General features: G+C 41.2%; 1 protein-coding gene across 1 annotated transcript; it reads right to left on the reverse strand.

Annotated features, from left to right (window-relative positions):
- Window positions 1-3,363: 3,363 nt before the first annotated feature.
- On the reverse strand, window positions 3,364-23,724 carry Eif2s3 (eukaryotic translation initiation factor 2 subunit gamma). Its single transcript, XM_070040703.1, has 12 exons — window positions 23,620-23,724; window positions 23,017-23,080; window positions 20,833-20,960; window positions 20,617-20,738; window positions 19,441-19,535; window positions 17,738-17,896; window positions 16,550-16,684; window positions 15,237-15,331; window positions 14,397-14,541; window positions 10,612-10,781; window positions 7,377-7,549; window positions 3,364-5,815 (listed from the first exon to the last, which is right to left on the reverse strand). The coding sequence occupies exons 1-12, from the start codon at window positions 23,686-23,688 to the stop codon at window positions 5,752-5,754; spliced, it is 1,419 nt and encodes a 472-aa protein (XP_069896804.1). The 5' UTR covers window positions 23,689-23,724; the 3' UTR covers window positions 3,364-5,751.
- Window positions 23,725-25,739: the final 2,015 nt, after the last annotated feature.

Below are 25,739 nucleotides of genomic sequence, written 5' to 3' on the forward strand. Positions count from 1 at the left end.
CAAGTGGTAGAGTGAGTCGTAGCCTTGAGCAAAAACGAAGCTCAAGTGCAGAGCCCAGGCCCTGAGTTCAACCCCAGGAATGGCAAACAAACAAACAAAACCCGAGCCAGACATGAGTGCTCATGCCTATAATCCCAGCTATGTAAGAGGCAGGGGATGGAAGACTGCCAACTTGGCTGGTGTGGGCTCAAGCGAGAGATTGTGTCTGAAAAGCAATTAAAGCAAAAAGGATGGAGGTATGGCTCCAGTGGTACAGTGTTTGCTTAGCAGGCACTAGGTTCTGAGTTTAAATTCCAATATAAAAGTAAGAAGGGAGGCTGGGAATGTGGCTTAGTGGTGCTTGCCTAGCATGCATGAAGCCCTGGGTTCAATTCCTCAGTACCACATAAACAGCAAAAGCCAGAGGTGGTGCTGTGGTTCAAGTGGTAGAGTGCTAGCTTTGGGCAAAAGAAGCTCAGGGTGGGGGGGGGTGGAGATGAGAAGGGATGGGAAAGGGGAAACAAAGGAGGAGGCAACGATGCTTGATAAGAAATGTACTCATTACCTTGCTCATGTGATTGTAACCCCTCTGTACGGTATTTTCACAATAAAAAAAAATCAGGGGCTGGGAAGGTGGCTCAGTGGTAGAGCGCTTGCCTTGCATGCATGAGGCCCTGGGTTTGATTCCTCAGCACCACATAAGCAAAAAAGCCGGAAGTGGCGCTGTGGCTCAAGTGGTAGAGCGCTAGCCTTGAGCTGAAGAGCCGAGGGACAGCGCCCAGGCCCGGAGTTCAGGCTCCATGAGCGGAAAACAAAACAAAACAAAAATTGGTTTGTTTCATTTTGGAGTCGAAAAAGTTCTTCATATATTCTCCACGAGTCTTGTACTAGGTGGCATTTATCCTGGGAACCAAGGCTGATGTGACACTCAACAATTGCTGACAGCTACGATGTAGCTCATTGGTAGCTTACTCAGCATGCAAAAGGCCCAGAGTTCAATACTTGCTAGTGAAAGGTAAAACCTTTATTATATAAATATTGTTATTGTTTTTTATGTGGTTGTAGTTTGTCTCAATAATCTATCCCTAAATCAATTACACTTATATTGTGGGGTATATGTTTTGTGTTGTGGCAATACTGGAATCTGAACTTGGGGCCTTAGGTTTGTTGGTTCCTACTTTAGTCATTACCCCTCTCCCCTCAGCCCCTCACCATTTTGGGCTTTGGAGACAGGCTATCACTATGTATGCTGGCCTCAAACTACTGATCATTCTGCCTCTGTCTCTTGAATGCTGAGATTACAGGTGTGAGCTACCATGCCCAGTTTCACTTTTACAAAATGTTAAAAATTTCTACACCCAGTGGCTGTGGGATACTTGTGTTTCAAAGATTATTATTTTTTGTTTTTTGCTAGTCCTGGGGCTTGAACTGTGGGCCTGGTCACTGTCCCTGAGTTGTTTTTTATTTTTTTTAAGAATAATCTACTTTTTATTTATTGTTGTTGTTTTGTTGGACATGGGGCTTGAACTCTGGGCCTGGGCGCTGTCCCTCAGCTCTTCAGCTCAAGGCTAGCGCTCTACCTCTTGAGCCACAGCGTCACTTCTGGCTTTTTCTGTGTATTTGCTACTGAAGAATGAAACCCAGGGCTGCATGCATGCGAGGCAAGCACTCTACCACGGAGCCACCTTCCCAGCCCTCAATGAATAATCTGTTTCCTGGTGATACTGGTTTGAACCTGTGGTTTCCTGCTCACACAGGCACTCCACTGCCAAGCAACATTTTTCTTTTCTTTTTTTTTAAATTTTTGTCGGTCGTGGGGCTTGAACTCTGGGCCTGGGCGCTGTCCCTCGGCTCTTCAGCTCAAGGCGAGCGCTCTACCACTTGAGCTACAGCGCCACTTCTGGTTTTCTGGTGGTTTATTGGAGATAGGAGTCTCACGGTCTTTCCTGCCCGGGCTGGCTTTGAACCGCGATCCTCAGATCTCAGCCTCCTGAGTAGCTAGGATTACAGGCGTGAGCCACCAGCGCCCGGCAACATTTTTCTTTTGCACTGGTTATGTTTGAAATAGTGTCACTTCTGGCTCACACCAGTGATTCTCATTTTTACTCCCACTGTAGCCAGGATAACAGGTGAGCATCACCATGTCTAGCTTCTTCCATTGAGATGGAATCTCTTTTCTGCACTGGCAGCCTGGAACCATGATTCTTCCAGTACCAGCCGTCCACATAGCTAGGATAACTGGTGCATATGACACTCAGTCATTGGTTAAGATGGGATCACATTTGTATGGTTAGGGTAGCCTTGGCCCACAGTCCTCCTGATCTCAACCTCCCAAATAGCTAAGATTACAGATGTGCACCACCAGTGACTGTTTTCGTGTGTGTGTGTGTGTGTGTGTGTGTCATTGTAGGCAAGGTCAAGGGCAGGGTGTAACACTGAGCTGCACTCCACACCATTTCACTGTAAATGGTTTTGACAATTATTTGCTTAGGACACACAAGTTCAGTTTCCCTCTACATTTACCTGGGCTATTTTTAATTTTTGGTCAGTTATGAGACTTGAACTTGGGTTAGATGCTGTATCTAAGCTTTTTCATTCAAGGCTAATGCTCTACCACTTTGACCAGAGGTCTACTTCCAGTTTTCTGGTGGTTAATAGATGAGTCTGATGGACCTTTCTGCCCAGGATGGCTTTGAACCTCAATCCTCAGATCATAGCCTCCCAAGTAGCTATGATTATAGGTGTGAGCCACAGGCATTCAGCTCTCTCTCTCTGTCATGGGGCCTGAACGCTGTCCCTCAGCTCTTCAGCTCAAGGGTAGCACTTCACCACTTCCAGCAATCAAACCCAGGGCCTCATGCATGTGAGGCAAGCACTCTACCACTGAGCCAAATTCCCAGCCCTGCAATGTACCTTTATCAGTGGCTGAAATTCATGTGGATGTATGACATTAATTATAAGATATTTCTGATTTGGCTGACAAAAAATTAGCTGCAATAAGCTAAGTCACTATTTTGAGTTGTATCCCAGAATTCTGGGTTAAAGGTACTTATAAAACACAAGGGGAGCTGTGGCTCAAATGGTAGAACACTAGCCTTGACCTGAAGAGCTGAGGGACAGTGTCCAGGCCCAGAGTTCAAGCCTCACAACAGACCAAAAAAAAAAAAAAAGGGTATTAAGCCGGGCGCTGGTGGCTCACGCCTGTAATCCTAGCTACTCAGGAGGCTGAGACCTGAGGATCGCAGTTCAAAGCCAGCCTGGGCAGGAGAGACCATGAGCCTCCTATCTCCAATAAACCACCAGAAAACCAGAAGTGGCGCTGTAGCTCAAGTGGTAGAGCGCTAAAAAAAACAAAAAAAAAAAAGGGACATTTCAGATATAATGTTTGATTTAGAATTTCATTTTATTTAAATGTGTTCTTCATGCTACAATGCAACCCTTTAAAATCAATCAAATACATAACATTAAAATGCTTTCTCAAAACTTATCAATTTAAATGACAACCCACAACCACAGCTTCTAAACTTCAAAAAGGCGGCTTCAATATCCAGAAGAACACCTTATCCTAACTGGAATGAAATCCTGTCTCAATGCAAATTTAAGAAAAGAAAACAAAATATTATCAGAATACCAAAATTTATTCGGATACTATTATTTAATATGTCTACTTCTTAACTCTAAACTTGTTCCCAAGCACTGGGAAGGTTGGTTTCTCTGATACCTGGGTTAAAACTCAGGGCCACCTGATTACTTGGCTGGTACTCTACCACTTGATCTATGCTTCCATCTTGGCTTTTTGCTGGTTATTTGGGAGATGAGTCTCAAAGACTTCCCTGTCCAGACTGGCTTTGAACCTCAATTTTCTAGACCTCAGACTCCTGAGTATCTAGGATTACAGGTATGAGCAACCTGTGCCCAGGCAAGATTAGTTTAAAAACAAAATATAGCATCTAAGCCAGGGGTTAGGTGGCTCAAGCCTGTAATCCTAACTACTCAGGAGGCTGAGATCTGAAGATCATGGTTTGAAGCCAGCCCAGGCAGGAAAGTTCCCATGAGACTCTTGTCTCCAATTAACCACTCAAAACTGAAGTGGCATTGTGGTTCAAGTGGTAGAGGGCCAGCCTTGAGCAAAAGGAAGCTCAGGGACAGAGTCCAGGCCCTGAGTTCAAGCCTCACAACTGACCAAAAAAAAAAAAATTAGCATCTAGGCCCTGCCCCAAGTCAATTAGATCAGAATTTCTAGGGATTATTTTGGGGGAAGCCCTGGTCCTGGAGCTTGAACTCAGGGCCTGGGCAGTGTCCCTGAGCCTCTCTGTGCTCAAGGCTAGCACTCTACCACTTGAGCCACAGTGCCACGCCTGGCCTTTTCTGTTTATGTGGTACTGAGGAATCGAACCCAGGGCTTAGAGCATGCTAGACAAGCACTCTACCACTAAGCCACATTCTCAATCCTTGGGATTTTTTTTTTTTAAACCTTCCTCAGCAATTCTGTCAACTAAAGTTGAGAATCAGAACTCCCACAAAATCTTTTATTTTTTTGGTTCTGGTACTAGGGCTTGAACTCTGGGTTTGGGTGCTGCCCTCGAGCTTTAAACACAAAATCATTTCATAAAGCAAAGACATAAATAAAAAGTATAAAAAAGAACAACCCAGGAAAAGTAGAGGGAGGGACACAGAGGTTAAAAAAATCAGACTCATTATCTGTTTTCAAATAATTTCTACCTCTTGCTAGGCCCCCAAAATACTATTAGAATCTATGTCATGATCAATGAAACAGCTAAGAAAAACAGGCCAAGGTGTAGCTCAGTGATAGCATATGTGCATAGCACAGGGGGGCCCTGAGCTCAATTCCCAGCTCCCCAAAAACAAAATAGAAAATATAGCCTAAAAGGCTCTCTTACTAGTTATCTAGTATCACTTAGGGCATTTGGATATTTCTATCATTGAGGGCCATACAAAATGATCAATTCAGGTACAGGGCCTCTGGCAGCCATCACAAAGCATACAAAAAGCTCATGTACGTGTCCCATCCCCTACCAAATGAATTCATGATTGCAAGGGTTTTGTATGGCCTGCTGTTCCTCACCTCTGCATATACTATTTGCCAACAGAGGAAGACTGTCAGATTACAGGTAACCAAGGAAGGAATAACCTCATGGCAATGGAAGAAGTTGTTCAGAACTTCTGGCTCTGATTTCCTCCATTTCGTTCTAGGAAGAGTTAAGGGAGAACGTTTGTCTATGGAGTTAGGTACTCAAACTCTAATGGTCAATTTCAATTGACCCTACTCATTTTCTTTTCACTTAAAATTTCAAAGAAAAAGCAATATAAAATAATGGGCCAAAGGGAAGCTGGTCTTTGAGAATTTATCTTCCAGCTTTTACTGGTACAACAGTCCTTCAGCCTGGAGCTACTCAAGAAGCATGAAAAAGAAAGAAAAATTGTTTAGCTCAGACAAATTCATTGGTATATGAGCTACAATGAAGGCTGGTGGCAAAATTTTTTTAAACCTGCATTGATCTAGATACTTGGGAATGTTCTGCTAAAATGTAGTTTCAATCCAGCAATAGGAGATTTTGACATTTGTTGTATACCCCATATTGTTAGTACTAGAGATTAAATTTTTGATGCCAAAAGATGAGAAAAACCTTACAGTTACCTACAAAGGTAATGAGCTGTGAAATTAATTCCCTAGTATTGCTTTGAAAATATACCCTACATTGTTAAGACAAATTTCAACTCTGTTCAAATGACGTAGTTAGTTGGGATTCTTCAGTCATCATCCACAGTTGGCTTGATTGTCACTCCTCTTCTTATCTGACCCCAACCAATTAAACTGCAGAATGAAAATAAAAGACATCATGAGTTTCACATCTAGTTCATTAGTATCAAAATATAATCACGTGACGTAATTGGTTTTACCTGCCCATGTATTTGTTTTAGTTTTTGCCTGTACAATCTTGAGATTTGAACTAAGGGTCTAGAAACTGTCCCTGAGCAATTTTTTGGCTTAAAGCTAGTGCTCTATTACTTGAGCCACAGCTCCAATTCTGGCTTTTTGGTGGTTAATCAGAGGTAAGAGGTTCACAGGCTTGTCTGTGAAGACAGGTTTCAAATTGTGATCCTCGGATCTCAGCCTCCTAAAGAGCTAGGCCTTGCCCTTTTTTTCCCCCATCTGTCATGGGACTTGAACTCTGGGCCTGGGCACTGTCCCTCAGCTTTTCAGCTCAAGGCTAGCGCCACTTGAGCCACGGTGCCACTTCCGGTTTTCTGATGGTTTATTAGAGATAAGAGTCTCCAATAAACTTCCTGCCTCAGATTTCAGCCTCCTGAGTAGCTAGGATTACAGGTGTGAGCCACCAGCGCCTGGCTATTGCCCATCTTCTAAGTTCAAATGTTCCCTAAGTCTGCTCCTCCAGAGAGAAAGCTCACAGTAATTCTTACCACGAACATACGTGCCTTCATTCTAACAAAATATACCTACCCCTCAGATCCACTAAAGTCTTGCTAGTCAACCTAAGAACTATGCCCCAAACACACACCACTTCAACTAAATTTTGTTTAAAGCTCATTCTCTATCATTTCTTCCCTGAGAAATGCATTCCTCTTACTCACAACACCTCAACAGATTGCAATGCATTAGCCTGACCTCAGCGGTTAAAGGAAAAAGAACTAGAGGAACACATCATGTATCAGCTGCACCTATCAGCTGATTACGGAAGAGCTCATTCAAAACATTCCTAAAACACTTTCATAGTGACTAAGTTCTTCTGTGACAAAGGATGAGGCAAACTAGAAGCCTTTTGCACCATATATTAAGTATGAAATGACAGTGGTATAGATATGTTACAAGGAATAGAAAGGAATGGGAAGACTCTGTAAATAACAGGAAACATGAGTGAGGACCCAAATATATGTATTTCGTAGTTTTAGTCATTTATAGGGAACTAGAAGCAACATCACCCTACAGCAATGAGCATGAATGCTAATCACAGTTTGAACTCAGGGCCTTGTACTTGCTTGGCTTACATGCTCACAAACAGGTATACCACTGAAGCCACACCTGGCTCATTATTTTCACAAAATCTCACAAACTTTTCTGTCTGGGCTGGCTTCAAACTAAGATCCTCTGGATCTTAGCCTCTTGAGTACCTAGGATTACAGGCATAAGCCACTAATACTCAGACAATTAATTAGTTTTTTCATAGATTGTGAGAAGCCAACTGCAGTACTTGGGACTATAAATCAAGGCTGCTTAAATGTAGTTTTCAATAAGATCCAGACAGTAAAAACAATACAGACTTTTGTGTTCAAGCAAGAGTATGTACACCTGAATGTATACCAAGAACTTAAGGAAACTGACTCTACTAAACAGTGGCAAAGCCTAATCAACTTACCGCCAGTGTTTCTCAACTCTTCGACTAAGGGCAATTTTTTCTCCTACTTCTGTGCACACAGGATTAGTCAAAACGATTTTACCCAGATCAGCCTTGACAGCACTAACTCTCCCTCCTGTCGACAGGGATCCTATGTTGACCATAAGCACTTCATTCTTCGACAGCTTTTGTACCTAGGGAGAGAAATTGGGCGAAAACACCCCAAAATCAAGACCATTTACAGTAAAAGTAGCAAACAGAATGTTGATTTGGGGCCCAGTGACTTCATACAAAATCTGCCTTGAAGAAATAAATTAAGTAACCACTGTATGAAACCACTCTTAAAAAATTTTAAGTTAGCTGGGCGCCAGTGGCTCACACCTGTAATCCTAGCTACTCAAAAGGCTGAGATCTGAGGATCATGGTTCAAGCCAGCCCAGCCCAGCCCAGGCAGGAAAGTTCATGAGACTCTTATCTCCAATAAACTACCAGAAAACTGGAAGTGGCGCTGTGGCTCAAGTGGTATAGCACTCGCCTTAAGCTGAAGAACTCAGGGTCAGCACCCAGGCCCAGAGTTCAAGTCCCACGACCCACCAAAACAAACAAACAAAAAAAGCTTCAAGTTAAACACTAGTTGAGTATTCTTTATTGGGAATGCTTAGAAATGTAAACATTCCAAGTATCTCAGGATTTTATAATACTTATGTATATATATATATATATATATATGTGGTGTCTTGGGGGATAAACACTGAAGTCACTTAAGTTTTGCTTTATGAACAGTCTTGTTATGCAGCATAGGTTGGCCTGGAACTGCTAAATCTCCTGCCTCTTGATATTATAATAGTGAGCAACTACGCCGTGTGTGTGTGTGTGTGTGTGTGTGTGTGTGTGTGTGTGTGTGTGTGTGTGTGTGTGTGTGTGTGTGTGTGTGTGTGTGTGTGTGTGTGTGTGTGTGTGTGTGTGTGTGTGTGTGTGTGTGTGTGTGTGTGTGTGTGTGTGTGTGTGTGTGTGTGTGTGTGTGTGTGTGTGTCCGTCCTGAGTTGCTCAAGGCTAGTATTCTACCATTGGAGTCACAGCTTCATTTACAACTTTTTAAAAAAATTTAATGTAAAGATAATGTACACTTAGATAAGGTAATGAGTACATTTCTTTTTGAACAGTGTTACCCCCTTCCTTCATTTTCTCCTACTTCCTCCCCCCCACCCAACTCTCCTTTCTGGCTTTTTAAAAGTAGCTTATTGAAGAGAAGTCTTACAACTTTCCTGTTCAGGCTGACTTCCAACCATAATCCTCAAATCTCAGCCTTCTGAGTAACTAGGATTATAAGCATGAGCGACCCGAGCCTGGTTGACTTATGTTTTATGTACACCTTATAGCAATAACCTGAAGCAATTTTACAATTTTCCACATTTAGTGCAGTTGCATTTGTCTATGACTCATCATGTCAGTAAAAAAAAACAAAAAACCTTTAGATTGTAAAGCATTTAGATTTTAGATTTTTAAGTTATAGATCTTCAGCCTACAGTAGAAATAAGGTACAAAATTTCCTTTGTGTATGTATGGGTAGAAAAATAGGAAATGGCTTTATGAGGGTCAGTAAGGTGATTTTGGAGGTCCAATTCTATACTTGTACCTAAACCAGTTACTAGAATTCTCTGAGTCTCTATTTAATTGGCTGGCGCCATCTGTACAAGGAACAGTAAGTAAATTATTAGCCAAATGCCCCAAATCAGTTCACCGTTTTAATGGTTTCATTATTTGGTAAGTCAGATGAGACAAAAATAGTCAAGTTGGTATAAAAAGAATTCTAGGAGCTGGGAAGGTGGGTCAGTGGTAGAGTGTCTGCCTCACATGTACGAGGCTCTGGGTTCTATTCCTCAGTACCACAAAAGCAGAAAAAGCCAGAAATAGCACTGTAGCTCAAATGGTAGAGTGTTAGCCTTGAGCTGAAGAGCTGAGGGACAGCGCCCAGGCCCAGAGTTCAAACCCCATGATCAAAGGAAAAAAAAAACAAGAATTCTAAAACGCATGACAAGCCAGTTGCCAGTAGCTCACGCTAGCTACTATGGAGGCTGAGATCTGAGGGTTGCAGTTCAGAGCCAGTTCTGGCAACAAAGTAAGTGAGACTCTTATTTCCAATTAGCCCCCAGAAAATCACAAGTAAAGCAGTGGTTCAAAGTGGTAAAGCACTGTTTGATATGTGTGTGGAAAAGAGTCAACATTATTTTTTTGGTTATTTCTCATGAAAATTACTTTTTCATGTTATTTCACTTATACTACATGAGTTTTTAACCAAGAGACTCAAAAGGTTCAATGTTTAACAAAGAGATAATTCTATAATTCTTTTATAACTTGTGTCTCCTAATTTATTTTTGAACTCTATCTAGTATATAGTAGTGTGTGTGTGTGTGTGTGTGTGTGTGTGTGTGTGTGTGTGTGTGTGTGTGTGTGTGTGTGTGTGTGTGTGTGTGTGTGTGTGTGTGTGTGTGTGTGTGTGTGTGTGTGTGTGTGTGTTGTGTTCATCCTGGGCTTGAGCTCAGGGCCTGGTGCTGTCCCCCAAATTTTTTGCTCAAAGGAGCTACCATTTGAGCCACAGCTCCACTTCAGGCTTTTTGGTGGTTTGGAGATGAGAGTCTCAAGGGTTTGCCTGCCAGAGTTGGCTTCAAACTGTGATCCTCAGATCTCAGCCTTCTGAGTAGGAAGTATTACAAGCATGAGCCACTGGCACCTGGCTATCTAAATGTATATAGTTTTCAAAGTAACACAATTTCACTCTGAACTGAATCTCCTAATAATTATTATGCTATTCTTTTTAAATGCCCTAGAGAAAAGTACCAGGGCAGGGTTTAGGCACACCTAAAAAAATTTAAAATATCAACATTAAGTGTCAACTATTTCCCCATCTCTGCCAACGTAGTATTAGTAAAAGATTAATTTTAAAAAAGGAGCTGGGAATGTAATTTACTGGTAGAGTGCTTGCCTAGCATGCATGAAGCCCTGGGTTCGATTCTTCAGTACAACATAAAATAAGAAATGCTGGAAGTGGCATTGTAGCTAAAGTTGTGGAGTGCTAGCCTTGAGCAAAAGAAGCTCAGAGACGGTGCCCAGGCCCTGAGTTTAAGCCCCAGGACTGGTAAAGAAAAAAATCAAACTGATTTATTTTAATTCCATGTTGGGCACAGAAGAATACAACTCAAAACTGGATTCACATAACTGTTACTTTTTCTGAAACAGGATTATAAAAAGCACTTACTTTTGCTGCTTTCTTATCTCCTTCAGTGCGGACACCTAGGAGCCGTCTAAGTAGGAAATAGGATATTTCCAACTCTGTGAATATCTCAGGTAAAGCCCCAACTGCACCAAGAACCTGCCCCACCATTCTGTCAGCTCGGCACAAAGTGGGATCGATCTTTGTTCCAACTCCTAATGAAAAAGAAAATGTACACAACCCAACTTTTATTTTCTAAAACATTTATAAAGATAATTATTTCTTCAAAAGTCTAGTCAAGTAAGCACAGTATGAATCTTCCTATACACTTTAATACCTACTTCTGTAGATATATAGACATAACTTGTTTAATCTGGAGAAACAAAATTATAAATTCATAGGTTCCTAAGACAACTGAGAATATAGATTCTATTGATTTATATTCTAAACAATAGCAACTATCAGTAATAACAATTCAAAATGAGTCTGAATATCTCTAACGAAGGGTGACAAGATATAAAATTCACTGTGTGTAGCATGTACAATATTTGCATGCTATTTACTTTTAGATTAGCTCAAAGTGGATGTGCCTATAATCCTAGACCTCTTGAGGGAAGGATCTAGTACTTAAGGCTACTCAAGGGTGCTACCTGTATCCCGTGGTACACAGCAAGGGCCTCTCTAAAGAAAGAGAAGGGAGAGGAAGGATGGAGGGAGGATAGGTAGGCAGGCAACCAAGCCTTAAAGTCTGGATCTACTTTTAAAATATATTAGCTGTGCTTTGAGTGGTTGGGAAAGAAAACATACAGATGGAACAAGATTAAGTAAGGGCTCAGTAAGGATTATAGGGAGGTTTTTAACGGAAGTCTATTTTCTGATGTTAAGTTTGAAGTTAAACTCTTAAGTATTTCCAGAATTTCCTTTCAAATAAAAAGATAAGTTGGGTGCCAGTGGCCCATGCCTATAATTTCAGGAGACTGAGTTCTGAGCAAAAATGCTTTGAGCAAGAAATCTGAGTAAGAGTATAAGGTCCTAAGTTCAAGCCCTAGTACTAGCCCCCCCCCTCCCCACTGTATATATAAGATGATAAAGGCAAACCATCTGGGGGAAATCAGCAGGAGGGGGAAAGGAAAGGATACTGAAAGTCAAAGAGGACCAAAGTACATTTTACCTACTTACTTACACGCACACAGAATGAAACCCACCAAAAGTGGGGAAAAGACACTATTGAGTATATAAGGGAGAAGTCAACTTGTTCCAAGTACATTGTATGAATTTATGGAATTATCACAACAAAACCTCCTCATTTAACTCATGTACACTGATTCAAAAATAAAATTAGAATAATTCAATGGATTGGAGGCATGGCTCATTTGGTAGGGTGCTAGCCAATTAGCTAATAATGAGATAAAGTATCAGATACCAAGTTGACTACCAATCTCAGACCAAAAAAAAAAAACACTACTTGGGAGACTGATGTGGGAAAACAGCTTGAGCTGTGTAGTTGAAGGCTAGTCTAAGTAATAGCGAGACTCTGTCTCAAAACAAGAAAACTAGTATGTATGTGTATGTGTATATGTGTGTGTTATATTTTAAATTTTAGGCCATAAAACTTATTTTGTTATTACTAAAAAGGAAGTTCTAGCTGCACCCAAGTGGCTCATGCCTATAATCATAGCTACTCAGGAGACTGAGATCTGTGGATCACAGATCGAAGACAGCCAGGACAGGAAAGTCCATGAGACTCATCTCCAATGAACTACTCAGAAAAAGCTGGAAGTAGCACTGGGGCTAGCCTTGAGCACAAAGAGGCTCAGGATGGGGCTGGGAAGGTGGCTCAGTGGTAGAGCGCTTGCCTTACATGCAAGTGTTCAATTCCTCAGCGCCACATAAGCAAAAAGAAAAAAAAAGCCGGAAGTGGTGCTGTGGCTCAAGTGGTAGAGCAATAGCCTTGAGCTGAAGAGCTGAGGGGCAGTGCCCGGGCCCAGAGTTCAGGCCCCACGACCAGACCCAAAAAAAGAGGCTCAGGAACAGCACACAGACCTGAGGACAAGCCTCAGGACCAGGGGAAAAAACAGGAATTTTTAACCAAAATCTATTCTTTATGTTTATAAATGATTTTTCAGCTGGTGGCTCAAGCCTATAATCCTAGCTACTCAAGAGGCTGAGATCTGAGGTTCAAGGTTCAAAGCCAGCTCAGGCAGCAAAGTCCTTAAGTCCATAAGACTCTTATCTCTTATTAGCCACCAGAAAATGGGAAGTGGTGCTGTGGCTCAAGTGTTAGAGCCTGACCTTGAGCTGAAGAGCTCAGGGACAGTGCCCAGGCCCAGAATTCACAACCGACCAAAAAAAAAAAAAAGAATGTTTTTTCAAACATATGAAACTAACTTAGAAATTACAATCAACAGCTTAAAATCCAAATGGCCTCCTATTCCATTTAATCAATACATATGAATTCAAAATCTGAAAAAAAGCCTTGGATGTGGGCTGGGAAGGTGGCTCAGTGGTAGAGCTGAAGAGCTGAGGGACAGCGCCCAGGCCCAGAGTTCAGGCCCCATGACTGACAAAAAAAAAAAGGAGGGGAAGAAAGAAGAGAGGGGCTGAGCTGGGAAGATGGCTCAGTGGTAGAGCGCTTACCTTGCATTCATGAGGCCCTGGGTTCGATTCCCCAGCACCACATACACACACACACAAAAAAAGCTGGAAGTAGCGCTGTGGCTCAAATGGTAGAGCGCTAGCCTTGAGCTGAAGAGCTGAGGGGCAGTGCCCAGGCCCAGAGTTTAAGCCCCATGACTGGATCCCCCCAAAAAAAAGAAAGAGAGGGGAGTAGAGGGGAACAGAGAATAAGAAGAGGGAAAAAACTATTTTATTATATATTTCAAGTGCAATACTTCGTCTATTTTTTTTTTTTTTTTTTTTTTTTTTGTCATTCGTGGGGCTTGAACTCTGGGCCTGGGCGCTGTCCCTCAGCTCTTCAGCTCAAAGCGAGCGCTCTACCACTTGAGCTACAGCACCACTTCCGGTTTTCTGGTGGTTTTATTGGAGATAGGAGTCTCACGGTCTCTCCTGCCCGGGCTGGCTTTGAACCTCGATCCTCAGATCTCAGCCTCCTGAGTAGCTAGGATTACAGGCATGAGCCACCAGCGCCCGGCTATACTTCGTCTATTTTTTTTTTAATTTACAAGTTGTATTTGGGCACTGGTGGCTCATGTCTGCAACCCTAGCTACTCAGGAGGGAAAGATCTGAAGATCATGGTTCAAAGCCAGCCACAGCAGAAAAGTCATGAAATTATTTATTTCTCACTAAACACCAAAGAAAGTCCCCAAACCAAGTTGGAAGTAGCTCTGGCTCAAGTGGTAGAGTGATAGCCTTGAGTAAAACTGCTCAGGGACAGCACATAAAAAGGAAAACAAAAATAAGGAGCTAGGCATTGGTGTCTCATGCCTACAATCCTAGCTACTCAAGGGGCTGAGATCTGAGGATCATGGTTCAAAGTCAGCCCAGGTAGGAAAATCCAAGACTCCTATCCCCAATTAACCACCAGAAAACCAGAAGCGTGGCTTAAATGATAGAGCTCTAGCCTTGAGCACAAAAGCTCAGGGACAATGCCCAGGCCCTGAATTCAAGCCCTGTGATTCACCAAAAGGAAAAAAAGAAGAAATCCTGGGATAGCTCAGTGGCAGAGACTTGCCATGTACATGGTGAAGCCCAAGTTTAATCACTAGCACCCCAAAAAAAGTCTACAACATATCTTTTTTGAGTAACTCATTTCCCATGGAAAGTACCACAAATACCTTTAAACTAAAATCGTTAAGAAGGAAATCCTTACCTATAAGACCCCCTGGGGCGGCATACTGAAGATCATTATGTTCTGCAAAAAGTGATACAATTTTGGAAAAGATGGGTTTACACATGAGTTTTCCTTCACTATCTTTGGAAACAATACCAGGTCTCACTTCTATCTCCTGGCCCACCTGTAAACAAATAATTGGTAATGAGAATTACTATAAAACAACCCAATTATCTTTTACCTATGAAGAATTACACCAGGAGGACCACAAAACTGAAAAAGTACTCCTTCCTCTATTAAAAAAGAGATAGCTGGGAATCTATCTTAGTGGTAAGTGGCAGAGTGCTTGCCTAGCATGCATGAAGCCCTGGGTTCGATTCCTCAGTACCATATAAACAGAAAAAGTCCGAAGTGGTGCTTGGCTCAAGTGGTAGAGTGTTAGTTAGCCTTGAGCAAAAGAAGCTCAGGGACAGTACCCAGGCCCTGAGCTCAAGCCCCAGGACTGATTAAAAAAAAAGTCTCATGTAATTGTAACCCCTCTGTACAGTATTTTCACAATAAAAAAACCTTATTAACAATTTAAAAAAATAGAAAGGTAAAAAGATCACTATATTAAATAATAAGAAATCAATTGTTTAAAAAACAAACCGTGAAATCAGAGTCACTCAATATTTGCTAACTACCTTATCAGGTAGATAAGCCTACATATTCTATGAGATTTAAAGGGCAGACATTCCAAAGGCATAAAAGCAAATAAACCTATATTGAATACCAAACAGTGAAAAAATCCTTATTAGACTATGCATACTGGTCCAACCCAACTCCCAATCAAGACAAGAACAAAACTAAAACCAAAATCCTTACAGAAACTCAATTTACCTTTAATACTCCTTTTAGAATACTACCACCAGCAACACCTCCCTTAAGATCATCAACTTCACAGCCAGGTTTGTTGACATCAAATGATCTAATAACTAAAAGAAAATAAAACCACTTCTGTTAATTTTAACTTAAGAAGAAATATTCTTTTCTGAGTTGACGTTTTAAAATAATCGAGTATTACTGTAATAGTCACTATAGTCTTACATAAATATAACGGGGAAAAAATGGAAACAACTTATAAGTAAGTTCATTAACAGATGGCATATTATGGCATAGCTACACTGTGGATTATCCATACTGTCATGTAGCTGTTAAAAAACCGAATCACCTGGAAGAATGACCTTAATATATAATATACTGTTAAGGGGAAAAAATGCAGTTATAAAAATAATTCATGGTGGCGGGAATGTGGCTTAGTGGTAGATTGCTTGCCTAGCATGGATTAAGTCCTGGGTTCGATTCCTCAGTACCACATAAATAGAAAAAGCCGTAAGTGGCACCGTGGCTCAAGTGGTAGAGTGCAAAAGCAGCTCAGGACAATGTACAGGCCTTGAGTTCAAGCCTTAGGACTGGCATAATAATAATAATGTTATTATTATTCATGGCAAGTGCTGGTGGCTCACACTTATAATCCTAGCTACTCAGGAGGCTGAGATCTGAAGATAATGGCTCAAAGCCAGCCCAGGCAGGAAAATCCATGATACTCTTCCTTCTAATTAAACACTCCTACAAAGCCAGAAGTGAGCTGTGGTTCAAATGGTAGAGTGCTAGCCTTGAGCACAAAAGTTCAAGGAAAGCATCCAGGCCCTGAGTTCAAGACGAGCACAAAACAACAACAACAAATAAATATAGGAGGGTAGGAGTATACCAGTGGCCCACTGGCGAAGGTACTGTTCTAAAATAAAAACATAAACACAAGGACTGTATGGTTCAAGTGACAAAAAATAGGGGGCCCAGGATTCAATTTCCAAGACTCAAAAGAAAAACAAAAATGCAGTGCTGAGCCTTACTAGACAGTACAGTGACATCATTTACATGGAAATCTTTCAACATCCTAAAATGTTATAATTCCATAGAGAACACTATTATAACATATTGCTCACACAGGTGTAAAGTAAATGAGCACACAATGATTAGGTTTCCACTTCATTCAAGACTTGTCTCTCGTCTAGCAATACAATCTCAGAGTGAATCAAGTTTGAAAAACTTACCCATTTATCACTTCTACAGAAAAAGATACTAATAAATAACCTTAAAGGAGAATCACCAATGTAGAAAAGACTAGCAAAACATTAACTTCAATCACTTACCAATAAGTCGGGGTTCTGAAGTAAAGTCTCTTGGGGGTACTGGTATTTTCTTTACTATGTACTCACAGACAACTTCAATATTGTATTTAAGCTGAGCAGAAATGGGAATAATGGGAGCGCCTTCTGCCACAGTGCCTACGTGACAAAATTCAGAGACATCAGAATTCAGATTTGTACAACTTGTTCTACATTACATAAAATTAAAATTACAAAAAAAGAGAAGGCCTAACATCCCACGCAAATGCCAGCAAAAAGTACAAAGTGATTTTTCTATTTAGAATGAAGACAACTTTCCACCTCTGTTTTAACTCCAGAAAATGAATTTTATTCCTTTTAAGGGGAAAAAATGTTCAAATTATATTGGCATACTTAATGTAGCAAAAACAATAAACCTGATTAAAGGAATAAAACACTAACATTCTTGGGAACAAGCGCTTTACTAGTTAAAAAGATTTCTAACATGTAATTAAGCTCCTAATAAATGTCCAAGATAAAATTATAGACTCTTTGCTCATCAAAGACTGCTAGCACACATAATATTTGTTCCTTATTAATTACATGTCACAAGGATAGTCAAAGAAATAGACCAAACATAATTAGATTTTAATCAAAATGACTTATTCTCTACCACATGACAGAACTGGGTTCAGAGGAACTTAACCTTTCTAAGAAGCAAAACAAAGCTAAGAGAATCGTAAGTCAACAATATGATCTTGTCTTTCTAAAATGAAAAGCAATAGAGGTGACATTATCAAGATTAAAAATTTTTTTTTCAGCTAATTTTACTATCACTGAGGTTTTTTGCTTTTCTTTTCCAAGGTAGGTGGTTTGTGCTGAGGATTGAACTCAGGACTCCATACATGCTAGGCAAGCACTGTACAACTGAGCTATGCTCCACCCTGAGGATTTTTAATCTTATCGGTAAGTTGAACTGAAGCGCTTGCCTGACAAGTACAAAGTCAAGTTCATTCTTTAGTACTACAAAAGGGGGAAAATATGTTTCAATGTATAAAATTCAGAAACACATATCACTAGTTGTAGCAGGTTGCTTACAAGTAGTTGGTAGAGAAGTAAGGCTTCAGACATCCCAGTTTACTTTGCTTTGGATAGAATACTATATATCTGGAATAAATACCTCTTGAAGTGTTTCAGAGTAGATATTAGTGATTGGTTATTATGGCATTTTACCTTGTACAAATGCAAGAATCTGTTCATACTGTTCTTTAGCCTGACTTTCTTTCACCAAATCAATTTTATTCTGTAAGATCAAAATATGCTTCAGCTTCATGATTTCTATGGCTGCCAGATGTTCCGAAGTCTGCGGCTGAGGGCAAGATTCATTACCAGCTAGTTGACAAAAAAATTTAAAAGATGTGTAAGAACAGTTAGAAATAACTAGGCCATGCAAATTCACAAAGACAAAAAGCAGATTATTGATTGCTAGGAACTAGAACTTATTAGTGGTGATGCTTACACTGTACAAAACTACAAACACACTTAATGCCACTGAATCCAATATTGTAAATAGCTTAAATGTAAGTTTTATGCTATGTATATTATCTTAATTTTCACCATCACCAAAAAAAGGTACTACCATCTGGTAAAGGAAACTTCAGTAGCCTTACTAAGGCAAAAGTCCTGCATATCATTGCCAAATTTCTATCTTTTAGCCCTGTTCCATTCTGTTCCTCCAACCACTACCACCTCCCACTCCACGTCCTAAGCAAGAAACTTGCAGCCAAGGCAGGAATTTTGGCTTTGTCTGTCTTGAGCTTTTCTTCAGGCATAAGGGATAGCCCCTTGGCTCTGTCTAGTCTTAGAGATATTTTGGCCCAGTCAAGCTCCTGAGGGGCAGAGGATACCCCTTTTGAATGGAAGAACCCTAACTGAGAAGATAACAATATGTTACAAAGAAACAAGTAGCACATTAACAATCATCCTTTCTCTAGGTGTGATGCTGATATATCCTACATCTCCTTGAAATCTTGTGTGTGTGCACACGCGCGCACACACACGCACACACACACGCACGCGCACACACACACACACACACATTGGCGCCACAGTTTGAACTCAGGGCCTCCAGCTGGCATGGCTGCTGCTCTACCACTTAAATCATGCTTCCTCTCTGGCCTTTTTCTTTTTTTGGTCATCGATTCTCCAACTTGAACTCTGGGCCTGAGCCCTGTCCTTGAGCTTCTTTTGCTCAAGGTGGGCACTCTACCACTTGAACTACAGTGACACTTCCAGCTTTTTTGAGTAGTTTATTGGAGATAAAGAGTCTCATGGAGTCTGCCCTTGGCTGGCTTCAAACCACAATCCTCAGAACTCAGCCTCCTGAGTAGTTAGGATTATAGGCGTGAGGCTCACTCTGGCCTTTTACTGCTAATTTTTATCAATGGAGTCTCTCTCTGCCTTGGTTGGATTAGAACCTTGATCTTTAGATCTTAGCTTCCGGAGTAGCTAAGATTAAAGGTGTGAGCCACCAGTGCCCAGGCTTCTTGTAAGCTCAAAAGAATTGTATCTTCAGCCATTATTAAGAATGAGATTTGCATCTAAATCAAACTATAAGCAGAATGCAGAGGGGAAAAACCCTGACAACACATATGCATTTATTTTCACACAAAAGTAAACACCTCATATGCCTTAGATGAAGAAAATGTAGTACTAACTTTGTTCTTTGGATACTGTCCTAGGAATTCTCGGAAACTATCAGCTCCAGTGTTTTGTGTGTGGTACCTTACAAGAAATGTCATCCTGGATGGCAATTTAGTTCTTATTTCTGTACCCTAAGGTAATGGATAAAACCTCAAAAGGCTTTAGTTCCCCTTTATAAACTCCACTTGCACTTGTTCCACACTGATTTTTCAAAACCATTTTGATGCTTTTACCTATTAACAGAAGAGCTGCATCCATCACTGCTGCACCGTTCAGCATAGTGGCCATCAAAATATCATGGCCTGGACAGTCAACAAAGGAGACATGTCTAACAACGGAGAAATAACAATCAACTTTAATTTCTTAAATTACATAGAAAATTACTTCTGAAAATGGTCATACAACTCAAGTGTTTATAGACTTTAAAAGGATGATTATTATTAGCTAGATGAAAATAAAATCACTACAGATTACAAAGCAAATGCAAGTAGCTATATATAAAAATCTGAAAAGCCCACAATCCAATCTATGAATACATATGGTACAGGATGGTAGAGTATATGCTCAGAATTTTTGAAAGCTACAATCTAATGATATAAAGAAACTATATTAACAGAATGAGAAGTCATTTGAAACAATTTAGAGCAAATACCTCAACTACCTTGAAATGTACCTGGAATTGTATATTTGAAATGTGAGGACATTATTTTCATAAAGCTATGGTACTTAGACTTTCATGGGGCTTGAACTCTGGGCCTGGACGCTGGCCCTCAAGCTCTTCAGTTCAAGGCTAGCACTCTACCACTTGAGCCACCGCTCTATTTCCAGTTCTCTGGTAGTTACTTGGAGGTAAGAGTCTCACAGACTTTCTGGGCCAGGCTAGCTTTGAATCTCAAGCCTCAGATCTCAACCTCCTGATTAGCTAGGATTACAGGCATGAGCCACCAGCTCCTGGCAGAATTACTTAGTAATTAGAGACAACAGTCTCTACTTTTCTGCCCAGGCTAGATTCAAACTGAACCTCAGATCTCAGCCGCCTGATTTTTTTTTTGATTGGTTGTGGGGCCTGTACTCTGGGCCTGGGCACTGTCCCTCAGCTCTTCAGCTCAACACTACTGTTCTACCATTTGAGCTACAGCACTACTTCCGTTTTTTTTCTGCTTATGTGGGGGCTGAGGAATCAAACCCAGGACCTCATGCATGCAAGGCAAGCACTCTACCACTGAGCCACCTTCCCAGCCCTCTTATAAGTATTTTAATTTTAAAAGAAATGACTTCTTGATTATAATTTCAGGCAATTAAATCCAAACAGGAAAACTATTCAGCAATTAAGATTAATGTTCAATATCTTGAGTAGTATAAAGCCAGGACAATAAAGTATAAATTATTTTTAGCCCCCCCAAAATCACCTGACTAATTTGAAGTTCCCTTTAGTCCCTGGAATGTCTGTAGGAAACTCATCAGGTGTACCACTTCCACATGACTTGTAACATTCTGGCCGAGGACAACTTGGGTCATCAAGTTTATAAATCTAAAAGTTTCAATAAGAAAAAAAAAGAAGGCTTAGATTTGTTATCTGCACAACCTAAGTTACATAGCTACAAGTTGCACAGGAGACAGCTCACCTTAGCATTAGCATATCCAAGCTTGATTGTAATGTTTCTTTCTAGTTCATTTTTGAACCTGACTGTGTGAACACCAGAAATGGCTTTTACAACCGTGGACTTCCCATGAGCTACATGACCAATTGTACCTATAAAAAAAGTACCAAAAAATTAACTCATGTGTATTTAATTGCATCAAATAGTTTGCAAATAGTGTTAAGAATAGGAAAAAACTATCTCACTTAAATATCAATTTAAAACCAGCAAAGACTTCCACATTATTGCTTACTAAAAACTTGTTCTATTATAGGACTGGATTTTCCTTCTTTCTTTCATTTTTCCCTCAATTCCTTCCTTTGCAGCCAGTTTTGACCTTGAGATACTCCTGTCTCAGTCTCCAGAGTGCTAGGCTTTAGGCATGTTCCACAATGCCCTCTTGGAAGCACTTTCTATGTGATAATGTTATTTAAAAACCACATTCATCAAGTCTGATGGCACATGCCTCCAATACCAGCTATCTAGGAGACCAAAGCAGAAGGATCACAATTTTGAGACAAGCCTGGACTACAGGAGACGCTATCTTAAAATAGAAGTTTATTTTAAAGGGCTGAGCATGAAGCTCAGTGATAGAGCACTCACCTAGCATGCCCTGGTTTCAATCCCCAGTACTAGTACTATCTGTTTCTCTCAAAACAAAACAAAACACAGGGCTGGGAAGGTGGCTCAGTGGTAGAGCGCTTGCCTTGCATGCATGAGGCCCTGAGTTCCATTCCTCAGCACCACATAAGCAGAAAGTAAAAAAGCCGGAAGCGGTGCTATGGCTCAAGTGGTAGAGCGCTAGCCTTGAGCTGAAGAGCTGAGGGACAGCGCCCAGGCCCTGAGTTCAGGCCCCACGACAGGGCCCAAAAACAAAACAAAACACACAAAAAACAACCACCTCAGCATAAGAAAAGCTATTTATCTTGGTACTTAGTGGTATTTTTTGCTTTTCGTGGTACTGGGGTTTGTACTCAGGGTCCTGGCTCACTCCGCTTGCTTGCTTAGCTGATGTGCTACCACTTGAGCAATGCCTTCAGCACTACTTTTTGCTGGTTATTTTTGGAGGTGACACTACATGAATTTTTCTGCCTGAGCTGACTTTGAACTCAACTCTCAGCCTCCTGAGGAGATAGGATTAGGATTACTGGCATGAGTCACCAGTGCCTGCTGACTTGTTTATTTTAATCACAAGATTGCCCCCATTTAACTTATTGGTAAAGTGCTGGTCCTGGGGCTTGAACTCAGGGTCTGGGTGCTATCTCTGAGCTTTCTTTGCTCAAGGCTAGCAACACTACCAGTTGAGCCACAGCTCCATTTCTGACTTCCCACATTTAAATTGAATAAAAAATACTAACAATCTTACATGCTAAGAAACATTTTAGTATATCTAGAGTGAAATAAATAGGTATAAGCCCTGACATTAAAAAAAGGAATTCATGGAAAGAAAACCTAAATTTGATTACAGTAATGCTGACTTTAAATGACACCACATGACTTATACCTTTCTCATACGCTTAGAGTCTTACTTTTAACTAGTTTGTTCTGTTTGTACCAACTCTCAAAATGTCCAAAATTTACCAACAGTTACTTTAACTTGACAAATCTAAAGTTCCCTTTGGTCTCTGGAATGTCTGTAGGAAACTCAGCAATTAACACAACTTCTCAAAAGTTCTGGTACCAATTAAGACAAAAAAACACACACCTTAATCATAGGTTATATCTCAAATAAAACTTTCATAAACGCTGCCCTTGAAACCCAGTATAGCAAGAAGAGCTGCATTTTCACCTCTTCCTTAAACTTCTGCTACAGGTTATTACACACTGCTGCATGCTATTAAACTTTACATATGTATTTTTTTCTCATGTAGTCTGTAAATTGGACATAGGTGATACTTCTCTTTCCACTCCAAATATAGCAGATATTTTGCTCACAGGAGCTCACTAGCTATCTTTTTTTTTTCTTTTGGAGACAAACTCACTAGTGATTAGGCTGGTCTAGAACTTTAATCAAGCTTAAGAGGTCCATCCTCCTACCTCAGTCTCCCTAGCAGCTCAGACTACAGGCACACAGTATCACTGATAACCTTCAACACTTGCTCAGGCAATTACATAAAAGGATAGATTGAAAATTACACATAGGTCAGGTCTGTGGTACTCTTATCTTACCTATATTAATTGTGGCTTGTCTGCTGATAACTTCATGTGAAAGTGGTGTTAATTTTGTAACATCCTGCAATGAAAAAAAGGACATTTAAAACATCTTGCAAGAGAAAAATTACAACTTTTCCCGATTACCTTTGTTACGAACTGTTAAACTGTCATCTGTATAGATTTCTCTACTTCTCGGCGCTTTTCCTGTGTCCAAAAAAAAAAAAAGGTTCTAATGGCTGGGAACCTCGATAAGCCCTTCTTCGTTACACAAGACACCTGTACTCACTAACGGGGAGTCTGGAGCCTTAGCAAGTCTATAAAGTATAGAGACTCCATTGTCACACCTTGGAAGGTTGGAACTTTAATAACCAACCAGGACTGCGTCGAATCCCTCAGGAGCTTTAAGGTCCCACCATCGCACATGCTCACGCCCAGCTCGCGGACTGGACGAGGCGCAGCCGCTGTGTAAGCGCTGCTTCGGGCGCCTGGCTTTGGGGTGCCCCACGCTATTGCACGCTGCCGTCGGCCCTGTTACTGCTTCGTCCCAAGGCCTTCCTGGGAGGAGAGTCCATCCTCCCTCCCCAGCTCACTCAGCATCCCCTCAAAGCCAAACCTCACCAAGGTGGCGAGATCCTGGCGAGAAAGGTGCGGCTGCCCCAGAGTCACTCCGGCCTCGCCACCCGCCATCTTGCCCAGAGAGGAAGGAAGTTGCTGTGGGTGCCGCCTTGACAGTACGTAGGCCCCTTGGCCAGGGCGTGGAAGTGGAGGCGGGGAAAGTCGACTAGGCCATGGGTCGAGAAACAGGCATTCTAGGGACAGAAGCGCTTCCTGGACTCGGTTTATTCCTGTTTGAATTTGCAGGGGGCCTACGATCGGGCTAATATTTTGTTAAAGAAAGAGAGGATACACACTTTGGGGATTTATTCGCTGCAGACATGTTAGATATTTGTACAGGCCACGCTGAGGGCAGCCCCAGAGAAGGACCCCCAGCGAGGCGGGTAATACCGTGCGACTGGCGCGCTGGCAAGTGTTAAGTCATTTCCGTTTCCTGTCTGGTTCATTGAAAGTGTCCCAGAGCCTGTGAGTCTTAACCAGGCTGGGAGATCAGAATGACGAAATGTCCCTTTGTAAAATAGATTTTACACATTCCTATTATTTAATAAGTCAGGATGTCTCGGCGTCGTCTCCCGTCTGGGATGGGGCTGTAGGTCGAGGGGAGTCCGCATGCGGAGCTGGCCCGGCTCTTGTAGCCGCGCGGTGTGCGGCGGGCGTGAGGGAGAGCGCCCTCTGGTGTGGATTTGGTTAAAAAGCGTAGCGGCGCAGGCCTTGGGAAAAGCAAAATCCCTCCCTTGTTCCCAGGGAGTGGTTTCTAGTGCCAAAGAGTAAGTCCGTGATGACGCTAGACAGTGCGTGCCGAGCGACGTGCGACGTTAGCGTAGGTTGGAAGGTAGGTGTCGTGAGAGCGGCTAAAGTTAGCTTGCTTTTTAAAGTGGCAAGGACTACTTTTTTTAATTTTTTTTTTAAAATTAAGAGACTAGTACTAATCTGCATTTTAATGGCTTGGGGGTGTATTTTTTAAGGTTTTTTGTGAAGCTGTTTTGCAATTCGTGTTTTAAAAAAAGGATGTTTTTTTAAAAAAATTGTAAATGTGGAATGGTAACAATAAAATGGTCCTCTGTATGACGAATGTAAGCTAATTAAAAATATCCTCAAAAAATGATTTTCGCCGGGTGCAGTGGAAAGAGGTGGGTTACCTACTAAGACCTTGGCTCCAAAGACAAAACAAAAACTTTTTTTAAAAAAGGATTTTGAAGCCAGCCTGGCAGCCCTTAACATTCTTATCTCCAATTAACTACCAAAAAGGAATTTATTTAAAGCCAGAAGTGGACGTGTGCCTTAAGTGATAGGAACGCCAGCCTTGAGCAAAAGAAAAAGCCAATCCAGAGCACAAGATCCCTCGTTCAAGCCCCAGTACCAGCAAAAAAAAAAAAAAAAAAAAAAAATTCAAGGTATAGAACCCCTGTGTATAATCCCCAGAATTCCCAGGGAAAAAAGCAAATTTTATTTTTTTTTCTCTTTGCATATCTATACAATTTTAAATTCCAAACAGCTGTTTCTTTCCTTTTTCTTTTCCTGGCTTAGGCTGTCCTCTTAATTTGACCCTACTGCTTCAGGCCCCCAAATTCAGGGATTACAGGCTTGGGCCACCAGCTATTTATTTCTAACCAGAAAAAAAATGTAAGGAGAGGTAAATAAGAATTTAGTTGTCTGAGTGCAGATAAATGAATACCTAAGTAGATTTAAAATAAGCATATGTTTTATATTACAAATGTCAAGGCTCCAGTGGCTCCTGCCTTGTAATTCTAGCCTCTAAAGAGGCTGAGATCTGAGGATTGAGGTTCAAAGCCAGCCTAAGCTGGAAAGTCCATTGAGACTATTATCTCCATTTAACCGCCAAAAAGCTGGAAGACACACAGGCACACAAACATACACACAGTGATAGCAATTTACCTAAAATAAGTTACGTTTCAGTAAGTATATTCATTGGTTAAGTAATGATAAAACTACTGCATAATGGTCTTGGGTGGAGATGTTTATTTGGCTTTATCTTCTGAACAGACAATTAAAACCCATGGTCCCAGGCTTGGTGCACAGGCTTGTAATTCCAACAATTTGAGAGACAGAGGAAGGAGCATCAGGAGTTCAAGACCAGTCTGGGCTACCTAAGAAGACCCTGT

Source organism: Dipodomys merriami, unplaced genomic scaffold, assembly GCF_024711535.1.
Source record: "Dipodomys merriami isolate MVZ:Mamm:240054 unplaced genomic scaffold, mDipMer1.0.p SCAF_3, whole genome shotgun sequence".
Lineage (NCBI taxonomy): Eukaryota > Metazoa > Chordata > Mammalia > Rodentia > Heteromyidae > Dipodomys > Dipodomys merriami.

Excerpts from the sequence above, each read along its gene's own strand:
- Eif2s3 (XM_070040703.1), bottom strand. The coding sequence starts at position 23,688 with ATGGCGGGTGGCGAGGCCGGAGTGACTCTGGGGCAGCCGCACCTTTCT. Across the intron at positions 23,081-23,619 it reads GCCAGGATCTCGCCACCTTG|GATGTTACAAAATTAACACC; the intron begins GTGAGGTTTGGC and ends TTTTCATTGCAG. Across the intron at positions 20,739-20,832 it reads TTGGATATGCTAATGCTAAG|ATTTATAAACTTGATGACCC; the intron begins GTGAGCTGTCTC and ends TGAAACTTTTAG.